General features: G+C 31.6%; 4 protein-coding genes across 5 annotated transcripts; 2 read left to right on the top strand and 2 right to left on the bottom strand.

Moving 5' to 3' along the window:
• Nucleotides 1–150: 150 nt before the first annotated feature.
• On the top strand, nucleotides 151–1,038 carry LOC115884304 (rRNA methyltransferase 2, mitochondrial). Its single transcript, XM_030902843.1, has 2 exons — nucleotides 151–589; nucleotides 648–1,038. The coding sequence occupies exons 1-2, from the start codon at nucleotides 218–220 to the stop codon at nucleotides 1,017–1,019; spliced, it is 744 nt and encodes a 247-aa protein (XP_030758703.1). The 5' UTR covers nucleotides 151–217; the 3' UTR covers nucleotides 1,020–1,038.
• Nucleotides 1,038–3,123, bottom strand: LOC115884302 (aldehyde dehydrogenase, dimeric NADP-preferring-like). The gene is made up of 6 exons (XM_030902842.1): nucleotides 2,543–3,123; nucleotides 2,333–2,490; nucleotides 2,137–2,281; nucleotides 1,751–2,080; nucleotides 1,517–1,699; nucleotides 1,038–1,462 (listed from the first exon to the last, which is right to left on the bottom strand). Exons 1-6 carry the CDS (start codon nucleotides 2,874–2,876, stop codon nucleotides 1,128–1,130), a joined length of 1,485 nt encoding a protein of 494 aa, XP_030758702.1. The 5' UTR covers nucleotides 2,877–3,123; the 3' UTR covers nucleotides 1,038–1,127.
• Nucleotides 3,124–3,313: 190 nt separating this feature from the next.
• LOC115884301 (peptidyl-tRNA hydrolase ICT1, mitochondrial) lies at nucleotides 3,314–4,110 on the top strand. The gene is made up of 3 exons (XM_030902841.1): nucleotides 3,314–3,526; nucleotides 3,586–3,774; nucleotides 3,830–4,110. Exons 1-3 carry the CDS (start codon nucleotides 3,389–3,391, stop codon nucleotides 4,082–4,084), a joined length of 582 nt encoding a protein of 193 aa, XP_030758701.1. The 5' UTR covers nucleotides 3,314–3,388; the 3' UTR covers nucleotides 4,085–4,110.
• Nucleotides 4,111–4,302: 192 nt separating this feature from the next.
• LOC115884249 (putative RNA-binding protein Luc7-like 2) lies at nucleotides 4,303–14,514 on the bottom strand. Of its 2 annotated transcripts, none has more exons than XM_030902750.1 (6): nucleotides 14,324–14,514; nucleotides 14,174–14,268; nucleotides 12,478–12,576; nucleotides 9,755–10,186; nucleotides 6,647–6,870; nucleotides 4,303–4,803 (listed from the first exon to the last, which is right to left on the bottom strand). In XM_030902750.1, exons 1-6 carry the CDS (start codon nucleotides 14,382–14,384, stop codon nucleotides 4,707–4,709), a joined length of 1,008 nt encoding a protein of 335 aa, XP_030758610.1. In that variant the 5' UTR covers nucleotides 14,385–14,514; the 3' UTR covers nucleotides 4,303–4,706. The 2 variants fall into 2 exon arrangements, with proteins under 2 accessions (XP_030758610.1, XP_030758611.1); XM_030902751.1 differs by lacking the exon at nucleotides 14,324–14,514 and adding an exon at nucleotides 13,866–13,916.
• Nucleotides 14,515–14,719: the final 205 nt, after the last annotated feature.

Below are 14,719 nucleotides of genomic sequence, written 5' to 3' on the forward strand. Positions count from 1 at the left end.
CAGTATTTTAGTTTTAAAGCTGTAGCTGTTAGGGTTATCCGACACATAGTAATGTGGATTTAAGGCAACAGTTGCCGGCATTATCCGGCCGTTTACAGAAATTCTGGAATATATAAATATTAATGCCGCAAAAAATAAAAAGAAGAATATTTATAATTAACCTTCAAATTTACCAAAAAAAAATACAATTTTAACAGCTTATTAATGATTAAAAACCATGAAAATTGTAATAAATCAACTGAGAACATTCCGAACCGCTGCATTTAATTACAAAGAGATATCTCCGGGCAAATTAAAACGAAAAGTAAAAGGTGTTAGTTCTCACGAATGGTTGGCCAGGCAAAACTCCGATCCTTACGTGGAAAAGGCAAAAATGCTGAATTACCGTTGCAGAAGTGCATTTAAATTGATCGAAATCGACGATAGGTTTAAGATATTGCGTCCAGGTTATCATGTCGTTGATTGTGGTGCCTCTCCGGGCTCGTGGACACAGGTGACTGTAAAACGAGTCAATTCAGATGCTTCAGACAAAAGTCTTTTACAAGGGAAAGTGATATCTGTTGACAGACAGCTTATATACCCTATAGAGGTATTAAGACCTTTTATTTTTATCCATTAAGCAGTAAAATATATTTATTTTATTGTAGGGAGCAACTCTAATTGGCAATGCTGATTTTACAGACCCCACCAGTGAACAAACTATTATAAAAGCTTTAAATGGTAATAAATGTGATGCAGTTATTTCTGATATGGCACCTAATGCAACAGGTATTCGTGATTTAGACAATGAAAACATTATCAAACTTTGTTATATGGTGTTAAAGTTTGCTATAACGAATTCTAAAGTGGGAGCTTCAGTGTTAATGAAATTGTGGCAGTGTGGTGACAGCAAAAAACTTGAACTTGATATAGGAAAGTTTTACGAGAAAGTCAATGTGGTAAAACCGAAATCTAGTCGATCAGATTCAACTGAAATGTTTCTATTAGGACGCGAATTTAAAGGTTTAAAAAATAGTTAATTAATTTAAACAACTACAAACTTGAAAATAATATAATTCTTAAATACAAAATACCGTTTATATGAATATGAGTTTCACAGTTACCTTACCTGTTTAATAAGTTCTTTTTTAAGACATATGTTTAAGATAAGCTTGAATAAGATAGGTGGTTAAAACACCAGTTAGAAAGTACAAAAGGTTCGAAGGAATTGAGAGAGATATTGGTCTTTTAGTCAACATAAACCGTAAATATGCCATTTTCCCTGGAGAATACGGAGGATATCTTGCTTCAGACAGTTTCTCTCCTATAAATCCCAGGTCTTTGTACAAAACTGATTTTTTATGTGAGAAAGCATCAAAACTGAATTTTCCGTGATATGAACCCATGCCACTGTTGCCAACACCACCAAAAGGTAATGTATCTACTGTCAGTTGCATTATTGTATCATTAACACATACACTTCCTAAAATTTGTATTTTTAAACGTAAAAAATAAGGTATAATTTAAGCAAACTTACCTGAACTTGTATTTTTCAAAATAAGTTCAACATCATTTTTGTTATCAGAAAAAATGTACAGCGCCAATGGTTTTTCTCTGGAATTAATATATTGAATAGCATCTACTGTATCATCTATGTTTACTATTGGTAAAATAGGACCGAATATTTCTTCATTAAGCACTGCAGAGTTTATTTTTGCATCTGAAAGGTTTTACATTAACAAAATAATTTGTTTCCAAATAAATTTTATACTTATTAATATAGTAGGTGCGATATATTTTTCATTAGCATCATATTCACCACCCACAGCTACATTTCCATCCTTCAGAAGGGCTGTGAGTCTTTGGAAATGCTTGTCAGAAATAATTCTGCCAAGATCCGGACTTTCTTTTGGATTTTTTCCAAAGTACTCAGTGATGACTTCCTTAGCTAACTCAATAAACTTATTTTGAACATCAGTTGTGCATAAAATATAATCTGGAGCAACACACGTTTGTCCAACATTGAGGAATTTACCCCAAATTATTCTCCTAACGGCCCTTTTCAAGTTTACAGAATTATCTATGTAGCATGGACTTTTTCCTTTAATATTATAAACAAATTAATATATTGGCTTACCTTAAATTTAGATATATTACCTCCAAGTTCTAAAATAGTTGGTGTTAAGTTCTTGTTTGCAGCACTATGTATGATTTTCCCTACAGCTGAACTCCCTGTATAAAAGATGATATCAAATTTTTCCTTTAATGCCTCAGTTGTTTCTTCAGGACCACCATTATAGACCTTAAATCACAGAATTATAGTAACTATTTTATTGTATTATTTAAAAACTACTCTGTAACAGTCTGGATCCAAATATTGTGGAATAATTTCAGCCAGCAATTTTGCAGTGAATTGTGATACTTCGGATGGTTTCAATAACACACAGTTTCCAGCAGCTATAGCACCCTGTACTGGTAACAATAATAATTGTAAAGGATAGTTCCAGCTTCCTAAAAATATAAATTTATTTAAAAAAAACATACAACTTAAATTAAACCATACCAATAACTAAAGCTACACCATACGGATCTTTCTGGATATAAGCAGTGTCTAAAAGATTGGCTATATCTTTGTGCACATACTCATTTTTGTGCCACTGTCTTATATTGTAAAGGGTATTTTTAATATCATTTATAAGGATATCAAGTTCTGTAACGACAGCTTCCATTTTACTTTTTCTCAAATCCTTGTACATTGCAGTTAAAATCTCTTTTTCCTTTTCGGTATACATTCGGTGAAGATTCTTTAACTGTTTTATGCGATATTCCAGTGATAGCGTTTTGCCGCTTTTAAAAGAGTTGCGAAGAACCGCCACTATTTCAGATGGACTTGCCATTTTCTTCAATTTAGTAGTTTAAAAATTGTCGAAAGCTAATGAAACCAACTTTTGTTTAAAACCTTACAATGCCTTATTACAAAACAATATGTTAATACTTAAAATGGTAATGAGCTTTTCACAATCACTTAATTATGCATATATTTGCATTTTATTCTAAAAATCATGCTAAGCTACTTAATTCTTAACTTTTTTAAGGTATTAAAAAAACTTGTCTAAGCCACAGGTCTAAGCAGATGACTCGTATGACAAGATAATTGTTTATAAAAAAAGATAATTTTTTCTATGAAAAACAGGAAGAAGTGAAATTTAAAATCTGTAGAACTAGCGCATTATTTTTCTTTTCGAATCTATGGTAATAAATGCAGTTACCACAGAACGGTATATAGTATTTGGCATTTTCTGCCACACTCTAATAAAATGACAATATGATGACAATAATCAGCTGGTTCGAATAAATCTAATATTTAAAAGAATAATTTCAGTGTAAAAATTCACAGAAACAACTAAAAATGAGTATATTACCGAATATTTTAAACAAGTCTGTATCGTTTACAAGAACATTCGCGAGGTCTATTGCTTATAAGAGCGCTATATCATTAAGCAACTTATACCCTCAAAGCAGCCTGAAACTAACAACAGTAGAAAAAGTAAGCAAGATGAATCTATAATTTGTTAAAGAATCAATACAATTTTGAGTATTTTGTAGCCAATTTTTGAAGAAGGGGTAGATTTCAATGGAGTCGTACCTATGGACCAGTTAGATATTACATACAGTAGAAGTTCAGGTCCGGGAGGTCAGAACGTAAATAAAGTTAATACAAAGGTCGATGTAAGGTTTCATTTAGAATCAGCAAATTGGCTAAGCGATAAAGTAAAATCTAAAGTTTTAGAAAAGGTAACACCTATCTTATATAATATTTGATTTCAAATTTTAATTTTGCTTATTTTAGTACCATTCAAAATTAACTAAAGAGGGAAACCTAGTTTTTCGATCTGATCTAACTAGATCTCAGCAATTGAATTTGGCTGATTGTTTACAAAAAATAAGGAAATGTATTAGAGAATCTCTCTATGTAAAGCCAGAGCCTTCTCCAGAAACGGAAGAAAAAATAAGGAGAAATGCTGAAAAGGCTAATAGAGAACGACTGGCATTTAAACGAGAACGTGGTTTAGTCAAGAGGCTAAGACAGGGTCTAGATTATTAATTTACTTAGAAAAAATAAAAGTTTTTGAAAAAATTGTGTATTGTTTTCCTTTTTTTTAGCAATGTTAATAATATACCTTATTGTTACAACTTCCTTGTCGATGTGGCAACAAGGTAGGTATAATAAATTACTTTAATTTATTAAAGGGTCACTCTATATACCTTTTATAGGATAAAATTAGTTGATTTACTATAATTTACTTTATTAAAACAAATACATATAACCATATTTTTAATATAACTTAAAAATATATCTACAAAACTTATATTTTGTACCTGCTAAATCGTCATTAAACACACAAGTACTGTCTTGAAGATTATAAATAAAATAATTAAAAAAATCGCTTGAAAGCGATCATAGATCAAAGAATACAGTTTTTTCTAGTATGAGTGATGTCATTATTAAATACCGTTAAAAGAACTTGGCCTATAAATTATTGAAATATATTTCACAAACTTTTCCCTTGACTATGTTAACCATACAGGCTGATCCCATCTTAAATGAAACACTTTTTAATGTTTATACTATTAAAATCGAAACACCCGGTATATAGCAAACCGACATAGTTTAAACAGCATAAAAAAGCATAAGGCTTCTAGAATTCTATAAATAACCTTCAAGCTCAATCCCTATCGCGTTCTCTTTTCTTATCGCTAGAGCTGGAGTGGTGCGAGTGAGAGCGACGGCTTCTGTCTCTGCTGCGAGATCTAGAGCGTTTCCTGAAAAATAAATGAAAATATATTGCACATCACATACGTTTAATGTAAAAAAATGTAGGTATAGTATTCCCGAAGTCAACTGGAAGTAGTGAGACTGTTAAGGCCTTTCTCCAGCCGACGCCAAAATTAAGAGGCCCTATCTATTCCAACTGACTTCAGAAAAACTATACATACAACAGTTTTTTTTTAATTTTTCGTCATAAATCGAAAACTATACATCAAAAAAATAATAAAGCTTTGAATCTTTGAATAAGAAGACTAAGGAAGGAGCATATCAAAAATCTTAGGTCCACCGCGATAGACCTTAAATATGGCCGACTTAAATTCCAGTTTATCAGTGCCGTTCTAATTTTATTTAAAAAATGTAAAACTATGATGTAGGGTAGACGTGGGGTAGACTCAATCATTTTTATTTTATTTTACGTTGTGAATAAATGTTTGTAGTTAAAATTGTTATAAAAATATAAAATTCTAATAAAAATAGATAAGTTATAATAATTATTTATAACCATAAACATCTGATACGCTACTGAAGCAGGTAAGTCAAGTTGACGTATCTAAATTCTTTGATAAGTAGTAAATAAAAGGAAAAATGCAAGAAAAAATATATAATTAGTTAATTTTAAGTGAATTTCATAGAAGATCGGTTTACTAAACGTATGTATATTATATAATCACTTACTAGTGAAAAGTTTTCATTTTCCCTCCATTTTTGACCGAGATCTACCGCACGCTACACAACCAACTATTTTATAGTCAGGGGTGGGAGAGTGAAATAACAAAAGCGGTTCCACCGTTTCCACGGAAATTTCAAATAAAATAGTTCCAGCCTCAGGCGCTAGGTGGTAGTGCAATTAATTTTTAGGTTAAGAAGTTGCTCCTAGTTATTGCCAGATGGCGTTAAATCAGAAGTTTTTTGTAGTTTCCATAGTTACTAACGGCCATTGTCATACTATTGTCAAATTCTCAAAAAATATTGTCGTTGTCATAGCGCCAATCATAATATTATCGAATGATTATCAAAACGTTTTTCAAACTATAATTTGTTATCATTTTGTTATATGTGTTTTAATTAGACAATTCCTTTTGTTTCTGGCCCTAAAAATGTAATGTAAGTCTTTTATTTTTGCCATCATTTAAGTACCTATTTATATTTACTCCATTTACAAAACTTTGGGCATATTACGTTGATCTTGTTTTCTTATAATAAATGATGTTTAAATATTTGACTTATAAATAAAAACTTTAAATAACAAATTATTTTATTTAATAATTGTATAAATTATACTGTTAAATCTTATTTTTTACACATCACAACGATACTTGTTATTAGTGTTGTTGAATTTGTGTAAAAAATAAGATTTAATAATCAAATTTAATTAAAAGCCCGCGCTTCGATCCATTTAAAACAAGCCCTACTCAATAGATGGCGCCACTTCTGTAGGACCATTTTTCAGTATGGCAGAGTCCATTCTTTTTCTAGCTAGGTGTATTCTTTGTTTATAGTCTTTTTCGATAAATCGCGATAGTGTCACTGTTAATTTAAGTTCTGCCAGAATTTCCATCTAGATTTACTACCATTATACAACTATCAGTAGCAGAATAAATAACAAATAACATAAAATAAGCTCATTAAAGACGGACAAATCCACAAAATTTCAAATCAAATTCAAATGTGTCAAATGAATCGTCAAACAGAACTGTCAAGGATCCCCACCCTAGAGTCCTCTTTCCGTCGACCATGCATAAATACATGTGGATAGAATTATAATCCTATATTATTTGTTTTATTCAAAGAGATAAAGGGTCTTGACAGATGGAAACTTTGCAACATAAAACTTACCTATCTCTCTCTTTGTTGTCCCTGCTGCTTTTATCTTTATCTTTGTTGTCCTTGTCCCTGTCCCGTCTCTCTCTGGACTTGGACCTGTGCCTTCTGGAACGTCTGTCCAGTTCGCGTCCTCCAACGTAGTGTTCTCTGTATCGTCTTCCACTACCGTAGTCTTCGTCACGTTCTCTGTCCTTGAAGGCCTTTTTTCTTTCCTCCTTTCGTTTCTCAGAAGTTTTCTGTATAATAGTTTCGTTAAATAACAAATATTTTAAATACACAAAATAAAAAAGATATAAAAAATTGGTCAAGTGCGAGTCGGACTCGCGCACGAAGGGTTCCGTACCATTCATTATCTATACAGTATTGGCCATAAGTGGATGAACTTTGTTAAAATAATAGGTTTTTCCTAATATGTTTAAAATTAAAATTTGAGCTATATTTACTTGAAAGTCTAGTGTCAGTGCTATAAAAATAAATAGCATTGTTTTTTTAAAATGTGCTTTAATAAGGTAGCAAAAAATTTAAATTGAAAAAACTATTGGACAAAAGTAGATGAACAAAATATATATTTAATAAAAAAAAATCTTATGTTAACAAAAACTGAAAAATTAACTCATAATTTACTAGTACTTAGTGTAATAACCCTTATTCTTAATTACTTTCAGATATAGCTTAGGCATGGATCCCAGAAGATTTTCAATTATAGAAAAATCGATATTTTTCCAAGACTCTTCCAAAGCTGCAAATAATTCTTGCTTATTTTTGTAGAATTTGGTCCTAATGTGTTGATCCAAAATTTCCCATAAATTTTCTATTGGATTCAGGTCTGGGGATTGCGATGGCCATTTGAGAACAGTCACCATTTCATCTTCCAAAAACCTTTTAACCAATTGTGAGGCATGTTTCGGGTCGTTATCATGTTGGAAGTAGTGTACAACTGGCATTTTTTCCTCCAAATAAGGCACTAAAAGGTTTTGTAAAATGTCTCTGTAGCCAAACCGATCCATTATGCCCTCAATTTTATGGAGAGGCCCCATCCCATACTCAGAAAAACACCCCCATACCATGATTGAGCCCCCACCATGTTTTACAGTGGGTTGCGTGTACTTTGGTAGCAATCATGTGTTGGGAGGTCTTCTTACATGTTGAATTCCATCTGATGACACCAAATTAAACTTTGATTCATCACTAAAACAAACTTTTTTCCATTGTGCCACAGTCCAGTTCTGATATTCCTTGGCAAATGCTAATCGGGCCTTCAAATTTTTTTTTGATAGCAGTGGTTTCTTGGCGGGTCTTCGGAAAACAACTTCTGGTCAACTAATTTACGTCGGATCGTCCTTGTACTCACTGGTGTAGCCCATTTCTTCAAGTTTTGCTTTTATCTTTGTTGACGGCAAAAATGGATCTTGTGAAGAAATTCGTTTTATGGCTTTTATCATATCGGGACCAACTTTTTTAGGTCGTCCTGGTTTTCTTTTTATAGAGACATCTCCTCTCTCATTATATCTCTTTAAAATATAATGTACCGCTGATTTTCCAAGGCGTAATTGCTTAGCGATTTCCGATTGCTTCAAACCATCCTTAAAAGCATTCACTACTCGCAACTTAAGATATCCAGACAAGTTAATTCCACGTGGCATGATATATCACAAGAGCTCAAATGTTTTTAAATCGCAATTGTTCATAAAAGCAGAACAAATGAAACTAACGATTTTTAAAAATATTTGGTTCATCTACTCTCTCCAAGACAAAAAAGCAATATTTGCCAATTCTTATCTATAAATGATAAGACTAACAGAAGAATTTATATTTGTTTGTAGTATTTTGGTGAGAATGTATTAAACTTTTAACATACAAAAATACATAAAATAATTTTGATATTTAACACCTCAAATCTGATTTTCTTCGCAATTATTGGTATTGGTTCATCCACTTTTGGCCAATACTGTACAACATTAGACACTATATTATTATAAACTATTTTTCCGATTAAGCTGAAATTTTGAATGCGCGTATAAGTAACAGCGACTTCGTTCGCGTCGAATTAATCATTTGTAATGTGATGATAAAGCAAAGCAAGAATTTCCATTAACATACAAACTGGATAAAATTTTCTCACATTTATGTCAGCATGAGAAAAAACAATATGGCGATATTATTATATAACTTGGTAATATTTGAGGGGTAGTTTCATCTCGTTGGAATTTGACTTTCGAAAAATCCGTTTGCCAAAAATAAGCTTTTTACGTCAAGCAGTTTAAGCAGAATCGTGGTTAAGAAATTACCCAACACCCTGTATGATTTTTTAAAAAATTTCAAAATATGCAAAAAACCAAATAAATTAAGCTTGTCCAAGCGTTTTCCCGAAAGACTAACCGTTTTTTAAATAACAAATATTGTAATATTTGAGGGGCGTTTTCACCCTCTTGGAATTTGAGATTCGAGAAACCCCTCCTTATAGAACCTCTACACCCCACAGTAAATCCGTTTATCAAAAATCAGCTTTAAACGTCAAGAAGTTTAAGCAGAATCGTGATTACTCAATGGTCATATTTTATAAAACACCCTGTATAAATTTATAAAAAATCTTAAAATATGTAAAACAACAAAATAAAATATACGTGTTTAAGAGTTTTTCCGAAAAACTCAGCGGTTTTTAAATAAAAAATATTTTAATATATGAGGGATAGTTTCACCCCCTTAGAATTCGAGTTTCGCAAAATCCCTTCTTGTCGAACCTCTACACCCTAAAGTCAATCTGTTTTCCAAAATCAGCTTTTTGCGTCAAGCGCTTTAAGCAGGATCGTGATTAATCAATGACCAGATTTTTCGAAACACCCTGTATACATTTTAAAAATCTTAAAATATGAAAAACAAAATATAGGTGTTTAAGCGTTGGGTACGAAACCCTAAAAAGACCCCAAAAAAAAAAGAAAAAACGGTTCACAATAATCAACAGAAAACAGCGTTTTGAAAAAGCTTTGATAATTCAAAAAAGTAATTGTTTTATTCTTCATAAATTATTTTTTACACATAAACTTTTTAACATTATGCAAGGATAATAAATAATTAACTTTAACCAAAACAACTATGCAAATTAAAAATTTCTGTAATTACCTCAAGTTCAATCAGCTTCTCCCTGATCTTGATGAATCCCAGATGGAGTTTCCCTCCAAAATGATCAGCCAATCTTCTATCGTTGTCGTGAATGCCAAGATACGCCGAGCACACCTCACAAACCCTCAATTTCTGCTGCTGGTAACTGCTGGCCGGCATAGAGTTCCTGTACTCCTGTTCAGCTTCTAGTTTCTTCTTCCTAAATTCATCCACTTCCTCCATGAGCTTCATGCTCTCCTCTACGAAGCCCTCGGCGCCCAGTTGCTCGGCTTTGGCCAGCTTTTGACCGATTTGCTCCTGAAGTTCGTGCACGTTGTTGGCTTTAACTGCCACTTCTGCCGAAAGTTCTTCTTGGGTCTCGGCAAGGCGCTGTTTTGCTGATTCAGTGCGGCGGTCGCAGTCGCTGATGAAGGCTTGAAGATGTTCCATTGCCTAGAGTGAGAATTTCGTTAAAAAAATAATTTGGTTAGGTTTACGAGCAGAGATACAAAGAGACAAATTTCACATCATTGTGCTACTTTTTTTTTGGAACTTAAAGATGCTACACACAAATTTGTCCTAGCCCCCTTGGTTTCTAAAATACAGACTATAAAAAAGAGAGAACAACGACATATTACCATTTCTAGATGTATTAGTTATTAGAAATACTAATAATTGCCTGGAATTTGATATCTATAGGAAAAATACGACCACACGCAGATATATTCCTAATGAATCACATCATAGTGTTGAACATAAAATGGCTAGTTTAAATTTCTTAGTTCATAGATTACTTAGTTTCCCACTTTCCAACGAAAGATATTAAATAGAAAGAGATTACATTAGGAATGTAGCTGAGTGTAATGGATATTCTCCTTCACTAGTTAATAAATTAATTAGAAAAAAGGTAGGTTAATGGTCTGAAAATTCGACTTTTCAAGTGGAGAAAGATACGTCTAAATATTTTTCGATACCGTTTGATAGAGAGTTATCCTGTGGTCTAAAAGGAATTTTTAAGAATGTCAATTATAAACTTGTGTATAGTGCTAATAATAAATTACAACAATTATTAGGTAATCCAAAGGATAAAACAACTCCACTGGAAAGGTCGGGTATTTATGAAATTTCTTGTAAAGATTGTAATCAGAAATATGTTGGGCAAACTAGAAGATCAATATTAACTAGATTTAAAGAACATTTAGCTCAGATAAGATATGGTAGACCGGATAAATCTTGCGTTGCCGAACATATTGTTGATAAAGAACATTGTATAGATCTTAATAATTTAAAATTAATTAAACAAGTCTCAAATTACAGGCAATTAGATGCATATGAAAGCATCAGAATTAATAAATGTAAAGATAGTATGAACAGAGACAACGGTCCAATTCCTTCAAGTTCTTTGTTCCTACTACTCTAGTGGCGGAAATCTAACTGTTACGCTCAGTGGGCTCTGACTCGGTTGGCTAGATTTTGCCACGCCCACAAGGTGCCCACTGAGCGAGTATATAAACGCTCAACTTGTAGATTGTACTTTAGTTTACACTCATCTGCTGATGATGCTAACATGGTTAGCGAAACGCGCGTCCAGTGTAAAAGTAAAAGTGTTTTGGTGTATTGTGGTGATTTAGTGTTTTTATTTTGCTGTGTAACACCAAAGGTTCCAACCCTCAACTGTAATCAAAAAAGAGAGAAAAAATGTTTACAATAGTCAACAGAAAAAGGCGTTTTCAAAAAGTTTTAATAATTCAAAAAAGTAGTTGTTTTATTCTTCATAAATTATTTTGATAAAATAATAAATACTTATTATTAATCTTATTGTAGATAAATTAAATAAAAATAACGTGTTATAAATTTAAAAAAAAGTCAATAAACTAGTGTCGATTTTGAAAATAGCTACTAACTGCCACTAGACAATTGCCATGGCGACACCAGCCATCTTGATTACAATTTTATTGAAAAAACGCTTTTTATTCAAAATCTGAGCCGGATAGGTATAGGAAACCCTAATATAGTTTGAAAGAGCATTTGAATCTGCTTTGACTTATTCAAAAAAATACATAGTGTTGTATTTGTAATAACGAAGTTCTTGTGTAAAATAAATATTTAAAATAGACCAGCAATTTTTGATACCCCTGTATACATTTAAGAAAGTTTATTTCTCTGGCTTGAAAGTCAGCACAAGAATTAATTCTGAAAAGTAATGTACAAGATGTTGACAAACTTTTGTATTATAGCATGCATATTGAAATATCTCAAAAACCAAAGCTTGTAAACATATTAAACCCTTATAATATTTGCCTTATTTTATGTCCGAGAATCCAAAAATTAAATAAAATACGGGTGTTCCATAAGAAAAAATATAACTTTGGTATGGATCTTAATTCTGACACACCCTGTACATTTCAAAATAATTTTAAATTATGCACATTGTCTTCCCACATACACTCACAAAATATTTTGTTTCTACATCTTTCCGTTTTCGTATAATCAACCGAGGCGAATGAGGTGCGCCACCCTGTATAATTTAAAATCATTTCCACTCCACTGGTTATTTTTTTTCTAAGGTGAAATAATTTTAAGTTGATCGAATTCAATTGAATATATTGAATGATAAGACCTTTTGACAGACAAATGACGGACATCTGCTCACTTCAAACGAAAATAAAGTAAAAAAATAATATTTTCTAACATTGTGAGGTTGAAAAGTTTTTGAACTACCCTCGTATTCTACGTATACTTACGTCAAGATCATAGAAGTAGTCCTTGTTTTGTTGGGCTTTCTCAAAATCAGCTCTGAGCGCCAAATCGTGGATTTTTGGGCATTCCCCTAGATCCATACGCTGGTAAAAAAGAATAAAATGGAAGATATTAAACATATTTCCTATAAACAACTCTTCAAATGTTACAGAAATTCAACAACTGTATTCTTTATTACTTTAAATTTCTGAAATTATCTTGTTAAATAAAATTTCAACGTAAATTAAAAGAATACAGTTTCCAAATATTTACTTATTAGGATAATATAAACACAGAATTTTTTTAAATATATTATTAATAAAGTGTTTTTAATATTTAAAGAGGTACCATGAAAATTATCATAGATAAATTTTATATTTAATTGAAAAGTAATAAAAACGAAAAAAATCGTGGGAAAAAATATTTAGTTAAGTTAATATATCTCCTAGATGGTCTTCCCTCTAAATTCAAGTAAAAAAATCTATTTTTTTTTGTCTACACGCACACATTGATTTATTTGATACATTTTGACTGAACAGGGAAGACTGACGGGCAAAACGTTATGTGTAGATGGACCTTAAGAATCTTACAACCTGTTAAAAAACAAATATTTTTTTATAAAAAAATGTCAAACTCACTATATTTTACTGTGTTTATATTCTAGTTGGTATAGTTCCTTAAATTTAACAAATATAAATAAATAATATGACGTCAAACTTACAATATATGCACTTTTCCACCTGAATCTCGTTTGTTCCCGATAAATTTTCTCAAAATCGACTTCAATTTAGGCTTTTTATCCGGAAATTCGATTGAAATTCGTCTAGACTTAATGCATTACATAACATACTCACGAAATTATCAGCCTCACGGTGTATCGGCTATTAGTAGGTAGAAACAGTACAAAAATAATACTCACAGCTTAAATTCTTGCGTTTATTTGCGACATTTTGTATGTAGTACGATGCGCAGGCACTGTTTGTTTAGTTTTAATAAGTTAAAGTTACTTACCAAGTCAGCGTAAATTCGATAGAAAAGAATTGAAACATACTTCTACTTTTTTAGGGTAACTTACCAAATAAATGTCGATGCTCGTACTTTGGTGATGGTAAAGCATCATTGACAGAAGCAAAAACCTTTGTCAATATGCTTTACTAAAAATAAACAGCAACAACTCAAAGAAAAACATAACCAAGCAATAATATATGAATATTAAAAATCATTAAAATACAACAAATTTGCTCAGTTATGCCATAATAATTTCCCAGTTAATGTTGATTTCATCAACTGGAAAATATTATTATCTTGTCAGTACATTGCTGCCGACATCTCTTTACTATCGACAATAATAACCTAAAGAAATTGATTTTTATACGTACGTCAGTGTACTTACATACAAAACTAACACCTATTTTCCTCATCTTTTATTAGATAATTGAAGTTTCTGAAAATACAGTGCATCGTATTAGTGTACCGAATAACATATTTGATCAATTCACATTCAGTTTAACAAAATTTTATACAGAAAAAAAAGAAAACATGTCTATAATAAGAATTGTAAATTTCGTTCACTCTTAGTGTTCACAAATCGTTATTTAAGTCAAATTGAATCATACTTTATGTTTAAATTAAGTGGCATATGGCGAGGATTGTGAACAGTAATGAACATTATTGATATTTTTAAGTGAATAGAATACTTACTGTGGAAGAGAGGATTTCGTGAGGGCAACAGCTCAGTAAGAACGATTTGCACACCCTGGGGTCATTAAATTTTACGTGAAATTTGTTGTTTTCACCTGAAATCGAAAACAGCCTGGTTGTATAACGATAATTAACTTGAAATTCGCTTACCGTTTCGACCAGTGCCCATGAGCTGGTCGAGCATGGCTCTCATTTGATCGTGGGCCGACATGGTTTGTTAAAATTTAAAGGCAAATTTTAAGTATTTAATTAAAACACTTTATCCACAACTACATCAAATACGCAGACAAAATTAAAGTGAAAAACAAAATGGCGCAGTCCCTTTCCCTTTCCCAAATTGATAAAAGTCAGACGTCATTTGACAATCAGCTTGACCAACATCAGAAGATAAAACCAAATATCACCAAATTTGATAAAATTAAACAACGCTTTGTTCAATAGGAGAAAAAAATAAATAGAACAAAATTATGAATTAGTTATTTCTTATATCCCTTTTAATCCTTATTTACTAAATTATTATAAAAATAGTTTTTAATAAATCAATAT

The sequence above is a fragment of the Sitophilus oryzae genome, unplaced genomic scaffold (assembly GCF_002938485.1).
Source record: "Sitophilus oryzae breed Bouriz unplaced genomic scaffold, Soryzae_2.0 scaffold_227_pilon_pilon, whole genome shotgun sequence".
Classification (NCBI taxonomy): Eukaryota; Metazoa; Arthropoda; class Insecta; order Coleoptera; family Curculionidae; genus Sitophilus; species Sitophilus oryzae.